This window comes from Leptonychotes weddellii, chromosome 15 (genome assembly GCF_054177405.1).
Source record: "Leptonychotes weddellii isolate Sample4059 chromosome 15, ASM5417740v2, whole genome shotgun sequence".
Taxonomy (NCBI): Eukaryota; Metazoa; Chordata; class Mammalia; order Carnivora; family Phocidae; genus Leptonychotes; species Leptonychotes weddellii.
In genome coordinates this window covers 28,562,288-28,574,912 of record NC_138383.1, presented here as the reverse complement: position 1 = coordinate 28,574,912, position 12,625 = coordinate 28,562,288, and the positions used below count along the sequence as shown (strand labels likewise).

The 12,625-nt window shown below is 37.4% G+C and overlaps 1 protein-coding gene across 1 annotated transcript in view; it reads right to left on the bottom strand.

Annotated features, from left to right (window-relative positions):
• Positions 1 to 1,876: 1,876 nt before the first annotated feature.
• GDPD1 (glycerophosphodiester phosphodiesterase domain containing 1) overlaps positions 1,877 to 12,625 on the bottom strand; it is a 47,683-nt gene continuing 36,934 nt past the window's right edge. Inside the window, exons 7-10 of the mRNA XM_006735056.3 lie at positions 10,231 to 10,364; positions 5,320 to 5,379; positions 3,845 to 3,896; positions 1,877 to 3,237 (exon numbers count right to left, since the gene is read on the bottom strand). Of these exons, the coding sequence (XP_006735119.1) occupies positions 3,115 to 3,237; positions 3,845 to 3,896; positions 5,320 to 5,379; positions 10,231 to 10,364 (369 nt within the window). The 3' untranslated portion in view covers positions 1,877 to 3,114. The remainder of the gene's footprint in view (positions 3,238 to 3,844; positions 3,897 to 5,319; positions 5,380 to 10,230; positions 10,365 to 12,625) is intronic.

The following is a 12,625-nucleotide window of genomic DNA, read 5'->3' as shown; positions in this document are numbered from 1 at the left end:
AGCCCGATGTGGGACTTGATCCCAGGACCCTGGGACCATGACCTGAGCCAAAGGCAGGCACTTAACCATCTGAGCCACCCAGGCGCCCCCTACAGTTTATGTTTTATGTTCTCTTTTCCCAACCCATTGTGGCCATTCTTTCTCCACAGTTGTGGCTCCTAGATGCCCACCTATTGTCAGGGCCCCACACCCATTTCTAGAACCACTTCCGGCCAGAAACAAGAGGTTTAATAGTTCTAGGACTCAGTAGCATCTTACTCCTATAATTAGTCCAGTGTTATCACTCTGTTCTTCAGTTCTATTAAATGAGCTTCTTTCCAAGACCTGGGTCCTAGTTCTGGTACCTTGTGTTCTGTTTTGCCTTGGTAACACACCCAGGACTTTAGTCCTACAGGGAAGTTCTTACTTCATATTAAAAACTCGCTCATGTCAATTGCTTGCTAAAATGTCTGGCCAACTGTTGCCTATTGCCATATACTTGGGCTACTGTTGGCATGCTGGACTAGACTTATAGCTGGGCCTGTCACGTTTACTGCCAGCCTCATCCCAGTAGAAGGGTCTAATCACATCTTGTGACCATTTCTCAACCTTTCCCACCATGCTGTTCACTATGCCTAGCAATAGCTATCTCAAAATGAAAGAGTATTTAAGCTCTTTTAAAATGTGTTGCTCCATTGGGTGCCTGGGTGCTCAGTTGGTTAAGTGTCTGCCTTCAGCTCAGGTCATGATCCCAGGGTCCTGGGATCGAACCTCACATCAGGCTCCGTGCTCAGCGGGGAGTCTGCTTTTCCCTCTCCCTATGCCCCTCCCCCCGCCCCACTCCTGCGCACACATGCACTCTCTCTAATAAATAAAATCTTTTTTTTTTCTTAAGGATTTTATTTATTTATTTGACAGAGAGAGACACAGCGAAAGAGGGAACACAAGCAGGGGGAATGGGAGAGGGAGAAGCAGGCTTCCCGTGGAGCGGGGAGCCCGATGTGGGGCTCGATCCCAGGACCCTGGGATCATGACCTGAGCCGAAGGCAGACGCTTAACCATCTGAGCCACCCAGGCGCCCCTCTAATAAATAAAATCTTAAAAAAAAAAAAATGTGATGTTCCAGGGGATCCTGGCTGGCTCACTTGGTAGAATATGTGACTCTTGATCTTGGGATCTTGGAGTTTGAGTCTCACATTGGGCATAGAGATTACTTTAAATAAACAAATAGATAAAATGTGATGCTCCAATCAGAAAAGCAGTATTGAGATGTTATCTGATCATGAATATCAACTCTTTTGTTATAGATACTATATACTTATATTAAGTGAATTAAAGTCACCTTGACTGTAAGAGCAGCAAACTTTTTTTTTTTTTTTAAGTGAACTACTCCCAACATGGGACTCAAATTCACAGCCCTGAGATCAAGAATTGTATGCTCTACCCAACTGACCCATCCAGGCATCCCAAAATTAGCAAACTTCTAAAATACGACTTTCTAAACATCTTTACCATATTGGGTACTTTATCTTCTACTGGTGACATAAAATATATACTGGTATGAGTTCCTCTGAATCATAACAAAGCAAAATTCAAAAAGGAGTAACAAAAAGAAGAAATAACAAAAAGAATCATATCAAAGTGATCAAAATAATCCCTAGCAACTATAACCGTAAATTACAGTAAGTGAAAGTAAAAAGGACTGATTTGATGGATTACCTGCCCAAGTTATTTGTTCAAATGCCAAGAAGCAACTTCTGTACCATAAGAGTGTTTCCATATTTTCTTTTGCTTTCCTTACTCTAGAGAGAAATCTCAGGTGTGCTTATTCATATTATCAATTTCTCACCTCATTAAATTCTGCCCCCCCCAAAATCTATAAAGTATATTTGGAATTACAACTACAAAAAATCAATGAAAAACCTTTATTTTGTTCTTGTAAAACTTTATTTCAGTTTAAACAAACAAACAAAAAAAGCAAATGTTATTTATGTCATAAAGGGATAGGTGGTGGGAGTATGATCATCCTTCATAGCTGCTAGCTGGCAAACTCCAAACGAGAGATGTAATCCAGGTAAAAGACCCTTATTATTCCAGAGTATATTTACCTCCCAAAGAGATAATGAAAATTAGTCAAAAAGATTAGAAAAATTTTACATGGAGTCATATCAGAAAAGCTGAGAAAGTGAAGCCGAATGCTTTGAGAAATTCTGCTTCCACTTAATTCAGAAGAATTAAACCTTAAAGGTCAAGAACAGGTGGTTTATACCATACGTATTAGAAACAATGATATGTACTTTTGTCAGTTTCATATGATTATTAGGATTCAAAACATTACTTAAAATCTAGATGTAGGCCCAAACAATTAGTCACTGCCAAAAAATGGAAAATTTTGTTTAGAAGAAACATAATGTTTAGAGGAAACACAAATATATGACTATTTGGGTCTTTTAAGTCCAATTTTAATGTGTACCAAAAAGAAAGGACATGGTAACACTATTACACCTGAAGATTCCAAACAGAATGTCCCCATTAACAACAGCAACCAAGAAATCTAATTGTCTACAGTTTTTATTTCTGATCAAGTATTAGTTTCAGTTCTTTTTTTTGAGCCTCCCTTCTGTTAATAATGTACAGCTTGTCAGATAACTATATCACTGATTTCTAAGCTCCCCTCCCACTGCATTTTCTTTCCTTTTAAACTAAGATGTACCTAGAAATAATGAGACAACTCAGCATAGCTGTAGTGGCCTTCAATAATTTTGGTTTACTAATTAGTTGATCTTATTCCAGTGAAGGCTAATATCAAATTTATCCAATAGTCTTTGATTTTACAATTACTTATAATAGAATACTGCATCATATACAGAACTCTTGATCAATAATCTACTTACATCTCATAACCAGTTATCTTTCTAAACAATTTACAAATGTAAAATACGCAATGTTCTTTAAAATAAATATACAATATATAGTTTCTACATTCTCAGACAAGCTTAAAAATGAGGTAATAAAAACTTAAATGATTAAACCTTTACCATTCTGGAAATGGCTTAGGAAAATGATGGCAAACTTGTTTTGTTTTGTTTTTCTTTAGGTCTTTTCATCTTTGAGTGCTTCTGAGTACCTCCTTTTCTATGCTGAAAAATTATGTAAAAAATCCTTAAGCTTTGTTGGATAGTCTGTCATCACCCCAGTTGCTCCCAAATCAAAAGCTCGTTTGTATTCTTGTTCTTCATTCAATACCCAAATATAGACCTGAAAATTAGAAGCATGAGAAGTATGAGATGAAAGGTTAAAATTTTATAATAGCCTTTATACACTACAATCTCAGCATACTTAGAAACAACCTTTTAAACCTGTAATTTTAAGAAATCATTGAACCCTTTAAATTTTTTTTTACTTTACCCATGAAATTTTTTTACTTTACCCATTAACTATACACTGTCTGGCTTCAGCTACTGTCACCTATATATAAGTGGACTCCAGTTACTAAAATGCCAATGCTTTCTTGTTAAGTTTAAGGTCTTCATATGTGAATCAGTAAAGCAGCAGCATCAGAGTTGGAACCAAATTAAGTTCCTGCCCTTTACACTACTGTTAAACTGGTGAGCTATACTGTTTCCAAAATGCATCATTCCGGGCGCCTGGGTGGCTCAGTCGTTGGGCGTCTGCCTTCGGCTCGGGTCATGGTCCCAGGGTCCTGGGATCGAGCTCCACATCGGGCTCCCTGCTCAGCGTGGAGCCTGCTTCTCCATCTCCCACTCCCCCTGCTTGTGTTCCCTCTCTCGCTGTCTCTTTCTGTCTTTCAAATAAATAAATAAAATCTTAAAAAAAAAAAAAATGCATCATTCCAGAAACTTACCTGAATGCCTCTGGCAGTGAGGTGGTCAAACAAGGCTTTTCTCATTAGTAAGCTGGAAAAGAAAAGCAGGACAGATTTAGATATCTCTTAACTCTAATGAAGGACTCTTAGTCCTTAGTCCTAATGTAGTCCATTTAGAGTTTGTAATTCCTAACTGAATTTAATCCCAATGCTGTAGCAACAATAAAGCAATGGCCTCAAGTAATAACTGTGGTGGATGCATTTATGTTCTAACCACTGGATCTCCTTTCACTGCTGGCTGGCCGCTTGCTGGTGGACCACCAGAACCTCCTATTTCTTCTGTAACTACATCCTCAAGGGACCCAATCTTATTGAAGCCACTCAGTAGACAAGAGGCCTCCTCGATTTCCCTGTCGACACCATAACAAGTGAGAAAGAGCTGGGAAGTCTGACTAACATTCCAACTTAAAATAAGGCAGTGAACTTGGGCCAAGTTCTAGAATATCACAGTTCATTTACATAATGGATTAGTCTTTCATGTGCTATCTTAGAAACCTAATGTCCATTGATTACACTATAAATAGGAAAACTGCAGCTTTTTTTTAAGTGCTAAATAATTGACTTAAAAGTGAACTCTTAGAATATAAATCACTTGAGCATGATGGGAACAAACTATACTGGAAAGTTATACATATTATTTCTATTCTGTTTATGTCTATTAAAGTGATGAAATAAGAGAAACTAAAAATCATATGCATTTAACACCAATTAAAAATGCATCCTTGAAAACTAGAAATTAAATCAGGAATAGAGCAAAAAAGAATAAACCCTGTGGCACAGAGAAAAGATAAAACTAGTTTTCCAACTCTCTGAAAGAGGAGGTTAAGTAACTTAAAAGGTTGTGATTTAGGACTATTATTTAAGCATTCCGGGTTCCATTTTAAAGCAAAATATAGCACAGCAACATTGTGTTATTTACCTAAAATTAAACTCAACATGTCTGAGAAATGAAAGTATTTTCTTTAAAGGAGATGCCCACCCTAAAGGTGGGGCTTCCTGTCTGCTATTAAGTCTTCGTGCAGATTTTTCAGAGAAATGTGCCACTAATCAATATACACTTTTACATATACTTGTATTGCTATACACACTTCTTTCTGCCATGTCTCTGACTGCAGGTTAGTTGAAAACAGCAAACAGGTAGAAGGGAATGGTTATACATACCACCACCTCTTCTACCTAGCTAGATAACCCTAAGTTAATCATTTACCTTTGGTTAGGAGGGCACTCAGTTTTCTCCTGAAGCTGGATGAGATTATCTCTCAAGATTCCTCTTAAGGTTTTGTGACTAGTAATTAAAGTAGTTCTAAATGATTCATATACATCCACCCACAGAGTAGGTGCTTATCATCCTTGTTACAAATCACATATAGAAAGCTTGCTCTAAATTATAAACATAGTATTTAATAGATTCAGCTAAAACAATAACTCGTATATCAAGAAACTAAAATTCTTACATATCAGAAAGCCAGATGAGAAACTTTTGACTTCTGGACATAGTGTGTGGTTCTTTTAGCCTGAGGCAAAATAAAAATTTGAATCAAATTAGAAACACAAGAAGGTATATCACTGTGATAAAATGAGTCCAAAAACAAAGTTGCCTTGCACTTCGTATGTGCTCAAAAAATACTTGTAAAAAAACCCCAAAAGTAAATTAAAATAAAACCCATTTGGGTTCTCTGGTTTTTTGTTTTGTTTTGGTTTGTTTTTTTAAGATTTTATTTATTTGTTTGACAGAGAGCGAGATAACGAGAGCAGGAACACAAACAGGGGGAGTGGGAGAGGGAGAAGCAGGCTTCCCGCTGAGCAGGGAGCCCGATGCGGGGCTCGATCCCAGGACCCTGGGATCATGACCTGAGCCGAAGGCAGACACTTAACGACTGAGCCACCCAGCGCCCCGGGTTCTCTGTTTCTATTGATTTTGAGATGACTTTGCTACTACTACTAAAAGGTAAAAAAAATAATGAAAGTTATCTTTCTAGACCCTGGGTGCCTGGGGCTCATGTCTCTTCTCTTTTTTGGTGAAGCTTCTTTCTCTCACCTTGTCTGCTGTAACTTAGTATATAGTAGATTTACTATATGTGCTGCTGAAGTGAGCACTAGTATATAGTGAACTTAAACACACAACCAAACTTTACTACAAATTAAAAGATACATGGGGCAAAAATGTGACTAAAAAACCCCTAAAAGCATGTTTTTTCTTCCCCTTTCAATATTTGAAGACCTGGGCCCTGTTCTTTGTTTTTCCAGTTTTTATTTAAATTCCAGTTAGTTAACATACAGTGTAATATTAGTTCCAGGTGTACGATATAGTGATTCAACAACTCCATACATTACCCGGTGATCATCACAACAGGTGCACTCCTTAATCCCCATCACCTGTTTAACCCATCCTCCACCCACCTCCCCTCTGGTAACCATCAGTTTGTTCTCAGTAGTTAAGAGTCTGTTTCTTGGTTTGCCCCTCTCTCTCTCCCTTTTCCTTTCGCTCATTTGTTTTGTTTCTTGAATTCCACATATGAGTGAAATCATATGGCATTTGTCTTTCTTTGACTTATTTTGTTTAGCATTATACTCTCTAGCTCCATCTATGTCATTGCAAAACGCAAGATTTCATTTGTTTTTATGGCTCAGTAATATTCCATTGTGTTTATATATATATAAAAACATACCATACACACACACACACATACCATGTCTTCATTATCCATTCATCTATTTATGAACACTTGGGCTGTTTTCCATAACTTGGCTATTGTAAATAATCTGCTATAAACATCCAGGTGCCTATATCCCTTTGAATTAGTATTTTTGTATGCTTTGGGTAAATACCTAGTAGTATGATTGCTGGATTGTAGGATGGTTCTATTTTTACCTTTTTGAGGAACCTCATTACGGTTTTCCGCAGTGGCTGCACCAGTTTGCATTCCCATCAACAGTGCATGAGGATTACCCATTTCTCCACATCCTCGCCAACACCTGTTGTTTCTTGAGCTTTTTATTTTAGCCATTCTGAGAGGCATGAGTATCTCATCATACTTTTGATTTGCATTTCCCTGATGAGGAGTGATGTTGAGCATCTTTTTATGTGTGTGCTGGCCATCTGTATATCTTCTTTGGAAAAATGTCTATTCATGTCTTCTGCCCATTCTTAATTAGATTATTCATTTTTGGGGTACTGAGTTTTATAAGTTCTTTATATATTTGGATACTAACTCTTTAACAGATCTGTCATTTGCAAATATCTTCTCTCATTCCGTGGGTTCCTTTTAGTTTTGCTGATTGTTTCCTTTGCTATGCAGAAGTTTTTTATTTTGATGCAGTCTCAATAGTTCTTGATTTTGTTTCCCTTGCTTCAGGAGACATACCTAGAAAGAAGTTGCTATGACTGATGTCAAAGAAGTTACTGCTTATGTTCTTTTCTAGGATTTTTATGGCTTCAGTTCTCACATTTTGAAATTATTCTTTGTGTATGGTGTAAGAAAGTGGTCCAGTTTCATCCTTTTGCATGTTGCTGTCCAGTTTTCCCAACGCCATTTGTTGAAGAGACATTCTTTTTCCCATTGGCTATTTTTTTCCTGCTTTGTCAAAGATTAATTGACCATATAATTATGGGTTCATTTCTGGATTTTCTATTCTGTTCCATTCATCTGTGTGTCTATTTTTGTGCTGGTATCATACTGTTTTGATTACTACAGCTTTGTAATATAACTTCAAGTCCAGAATTGTGAGGCCTCCAGCTGTGTTTTTCTTTTTCAAGGTTGCTTTGGCTATTTGGGGTCTTTTGTGGTTCCATATAAACTTTAGGATTGTTCATTCTAGCTCTGTGAAAAATGCTGTTGGTATTTTGATAGGGATTGCATTAAATGTGTAGATTGCTTTGAGGAGTATAGACATTTTACCAATATCTGTTCTTCCAATCCCTGAGCATGGAATGTCTTTCCATTTCTTTGTGTCATCTTCAATTTCTTTTCAGAGTACAGGTCTTTCACCTCTTTGGTTAGATTTATTCCTAGGTATCTTATGGTTTTTGGTACAATTGTAAATGAGAGTGATTCCTTAATTTCTTTTTCTGCTTCCTTATTGGTTTATAGAAATGCAACAGATTTCTGTACGTTGATTTTGTATCCTGTGACTGCTGAATTCATGTATCAGTTCTAGCAGTTTTTTGGTGGAGTCTTTTGGGTTTTCTATATATATTATCATGTCATCTGCAAATAGTGAAACTTTTACTTCTTCCTTGCCTATCTGGATGCTTTTTATTTCCTTTTGTTGTCTGATTGCTGTGGCTAGGACTTCCAGTACTGTGTTGAATAAAACTGGTGAGAATGGACATCCCTGTCTTATTCCTGACTATAGAGGAAAAGCTCTCAGTTTTTCCCCATTGAGGATATTAGCTGTGGGTTTTTCTCGATGGCCTTTATTATGTTGAGGGTTTTTATTATGTATGGATGTTGTACTTTGTCTTTTCCCTATGCTTTTTTGCATCTATTGAGATGATCATATGGTTCTTATCCTTTCTTTTATTAATGTGATGATGTAGTACGTTGTTGGATTTGCAAATATGGAACCTAGGCCCTGTTCTTTTTAATTATCTTTTCTATACTTGACCTTTGGACGTATGCTGAGTTTCTTCAATTTCCTCAGATGCCTGGAGCAGCACAACTACCTGTGTCATTAACTTTGGGTTGTACACATAGCAAATCTCTGGTAAGCCTCTCTCTACTATCAAAACTTCTCAGCTTCTAAGTTTAACAGCACGCAGTGATTTCCATTGCCCCTGGAGCTTCACTTCTTGTTTCCTTTCTAATTCGTCCTGTCTATACTCTTGGAATAATTCTGAGTCTCCACACTTAAATTCCTTTTTTTTCCTTTCTCTCTGAATTCAGTTTTTATTAGAAGCTCTCTAAATAAAATCCTCTTTTCCCTCGCTGTAGCCCAGGTGGGAAGTACTGCTTGCAACTTCTGGAATCTCAGGGACTTAGTATCTCAAACACTAATTACCTCATTAAACAAATGATTACTTTGTCTTTGGAAGTACCCACTGTCATCCATAAAAAAAAAAAATTAAAACACACACAATATTCTACCTTGTCTTAATCCACAATTAGTTTTTATTTTTTTTAAAGATTTTATTTATTTATTCATGAGAGACAGAGAGAGAGAGAGGCAGAGGGAGAAGCAGGCTCCCAAGGAGCAGAGAGCCCGATGCGGGACTCGATCCCAGGACCCTGGGATCATGACCTGAGCCGAAGGCAGACACGTAACCATCTGAGCCACCCAGGCGCCCTACAATTAGTTTTTAGAGAAAAGATTAATTCTATGAAGTTTGTTCATCTGTCTGTATTTCAGTAATACCTGCTTCTAAGAGAACACATGGAGATAATCCAGAAAGGACAACAGTCCATGCCAAGCCAGAGGAAGCTTAAGTATTTCAGGAGTAAATGGTCAGGAATCATTTTAATCCAGCAAATGAAAATGGTTTCTTTGTAGGCAAGAAGTGATTTCCATTCTGTCTGAGAAATAACTACAAAAACTGCCCATAAATGTAATTGGGAATAGATAAAATAAACATGCTCATCATGAAGAAACTCAAATTGGAAAACAAGCATGAAACAAATGCTGAATACAACGGTACCGACCAAATTGTTTTTCTTACCAATATTTCCTAATGACTGCTGCACTAATGTTCAGCTTGATTTTTTAAAGTTCTGTTTGGGAATGAAAAAAGTTTCCATGCAGGTGAGATCACATTTAATTTAATTTTTTTTTTAAGTAATTTCTAGGCCCAACATGGGGCTTGAACTCACAACCCTGAGATCGAGTTGCATGCTCTTCTGACCGAGCCAGCCAGGTGCCCCGAGAATTTGGAGTTTAATTGAATTTCAGCTGCATATTGCAACTGAGGTATAAATAAATTAGGGAAGTTGGAGGGCAATTGCTATTACATGTTAGAATAAAAGAATTATTAAGTTTCAACAGTTAAGCTCAATTCTTTGTACCTGAATTCTGAGTACACAGGCACAGAAAGTCATTGTTACCTGAAATGGGTCCAGATGAAATACTTATCCTATATTACTCATTTTAGAAAAATGTGTCTTAATGATATCAAAAAGTATTATTAATACAGGTCAGTTAATCCAACATGTAAATAACTACAGCAATCTGTTTTTTTTTTAATTTTATTTTTAAACCCCCAATGTGGGGCTCAAACTTACAACCCTGAGATTCAGAGTCACATGCTCTACCGACTGAGCCAGCCAGGCGTCCCTATAGCAATCTATTCTTTATCATTTATATTGATATTAATGAGCCTTGATCTTAGTCCCCCTATAATGATAACTGATGAAAACAGAGTAACCACTTACTTCAGTATGATAGAAGGCATTGGGATTTCAAAAAACTGTTCTCGAATGGGCACAAAGGGCAAGAGGCCAGTGAAGAAAAGGCCAAGAATGAGCAGAACACGTTGTAGACTGAAGAGTATAGGAATATCTGAATTCTAAAAGACACAAGCAATATTATGTTACTTTACAACTGCTCAATGAAGAGGATTATTTCACATCCTCAAAATTTCCAAGACTGTATCTGGACATTCGTTAAAAGTACTCCCTGAATTATCAATATCCATCTCCAAACCCACCACATTTAAAAATGGCTAGTCCTTGCCAAATGGGTCAGGATTTATTGTCAAGCCCTATGCTGTTAATTGATGATACTTAACTTAAGTATCTCTATTCCCTATTCTCTGCTTGCAACACCACTTCTGTCTGTTGGTGATAGTGCTTATCACTAGAGATTAAAAATACTGAACCTAATGGAATAAGACAAAGAAATGAAGAAATGTTCAGTAACCTTACTCCTATTTAAAAAATATATAACTAAAGATCGATATATCCATATAGATATATAGGTGTTCCAATCTATAAATATAGTTATATATTAGTTAAGCAGGATATGATATTGATATGTATAGATAAAATATAAACACTGTTGCAAATGTCATCTTTCAACTACATTATGCATCAAATATAAATAGGATTTTGTAAGCTAGTCGAAGAATCTAGCCACCATTTTAGATTTCTATTGCAAAATGTGTTCAAGATCCCAAAACGCTTAGAATGCAAGCTTCGTATATATATATATGAACTCTTTTCATCTTGTAAAACCGAAATTCTATGCTCAGCAAATGGCCCCTCATATCCCCATCTCCCTAACCCCTCCTATATTTGTCTTTAAAACAAACAGAAATTATGGTACAGTTGATGTTTTCCTTTTAAAGATTTTATTTATTTGAGAGAAAGAGCATGAGAGAGAGAGATCACGAGCAGGAAGGAGGGATAGAGGGAGAAGCAGACTTCCTGCTGAGCAGGGAGCCCGATGCAGGACTCGATCCCAGGACCCTGGGATCATGACCTGAGCTGAAGGCAGACGCTCAACGGCTTGAGCCACCCAGGCGCCCTAAAGCTGATTTTTTTCTATACAAAAGTAATATATTGAAGAAGTTATGCAGAAAAGTAATTTATTTTAAATATTACCTCTAAATTACCCACTTCTTTCTTTAAAAAAAAATAGAGTAAATAAGTTTGAGGATTTCTTTTGCCCCTATGTTCACATGACACTTTGTAACATTTTAGGCTTATTTATATGCAGGTGTTTCAGCTGTAACACAACGTACAAGTCCCTGAAAAACTTGATTTCTGCAAATTCATGCCCTAAGAGTAACAGAGCTTATGGGAAAAACAGGGTTCGGGCCGACCCTCAAAACTTACACAACTTTGGACCCAGAGAACTAAAAACAATAACTGGTACTTCTGGAAAGCCATGCCAGGCTGCCCAGGGTGGGAGAGGGTGGGGTTTGGTATGCTGGCCCACCACTGATGTAACAGCTGGTGCCACTGGGTATCTTCTAAATTAGAACATCTGAAAATCTTGCCATTTACAACATGGATGGACTGAGAGGGTATTATGCTAATGAGTCAGACAGAGAAAGACAAATACCATATGATTTCCCTTATATGTGGAATCTAAAAAACAAAATGAATAAACAAACAAAAAGCAGAAACAGACCCATAAATACAGAGAACAAACTGACGGTTGCTAGAGGGGAGGGGAGTGGAGGAATGGGTGAAGGGGAGTGAGAGATACAGGCTTCCAGTCAGGGAATGAATAGGTCATGGGGGTAAAAGGTACAGCATAGGGAACACAGTCAATGGTATTGTAATAGTGTTGTGTGGTTAACAGCTGGTAACTACACTTTTGGTGAGCACAGCCTAACGTATAGACTTGTGGAGTCACTAATACCACATCGTGTTTCAATTATACTTGAATGACATAAATAGAATTTATGGAATGGGACCCAGGCATTAGTTGTGTTTTGTTTTGAGACTTTCCAGGTGATTCCAACATACAGCCAGGCTTAAGAACCACTGCATTAAGTAAGAATGAATTAAAAATCATTGCATGAGACTAAGCACCACATGTTTTCCCCTCCCCACTGTGTGCCCCATTTTTCTTTTTATATTTTTTTTTGTTTTTTAATTTAAATTCAATTAGCCAAGTTATTTTTTTTTTTTTTAAGATTTTATTTATTTATTTGAGACAGAGAGAATGAGAGAGAGAGAGCACATGAGAGGGGGGAGGGTCAGAGGCAGAAGCAGGCTCCCCGCCGAGCAGGGAGCCCGATGCGGGACTCGATCCAGGGACTCCAGGATCATGACCTGAGCCGAAGGCAGTCGCTTAACCAACTGAGCCACCCAGGCG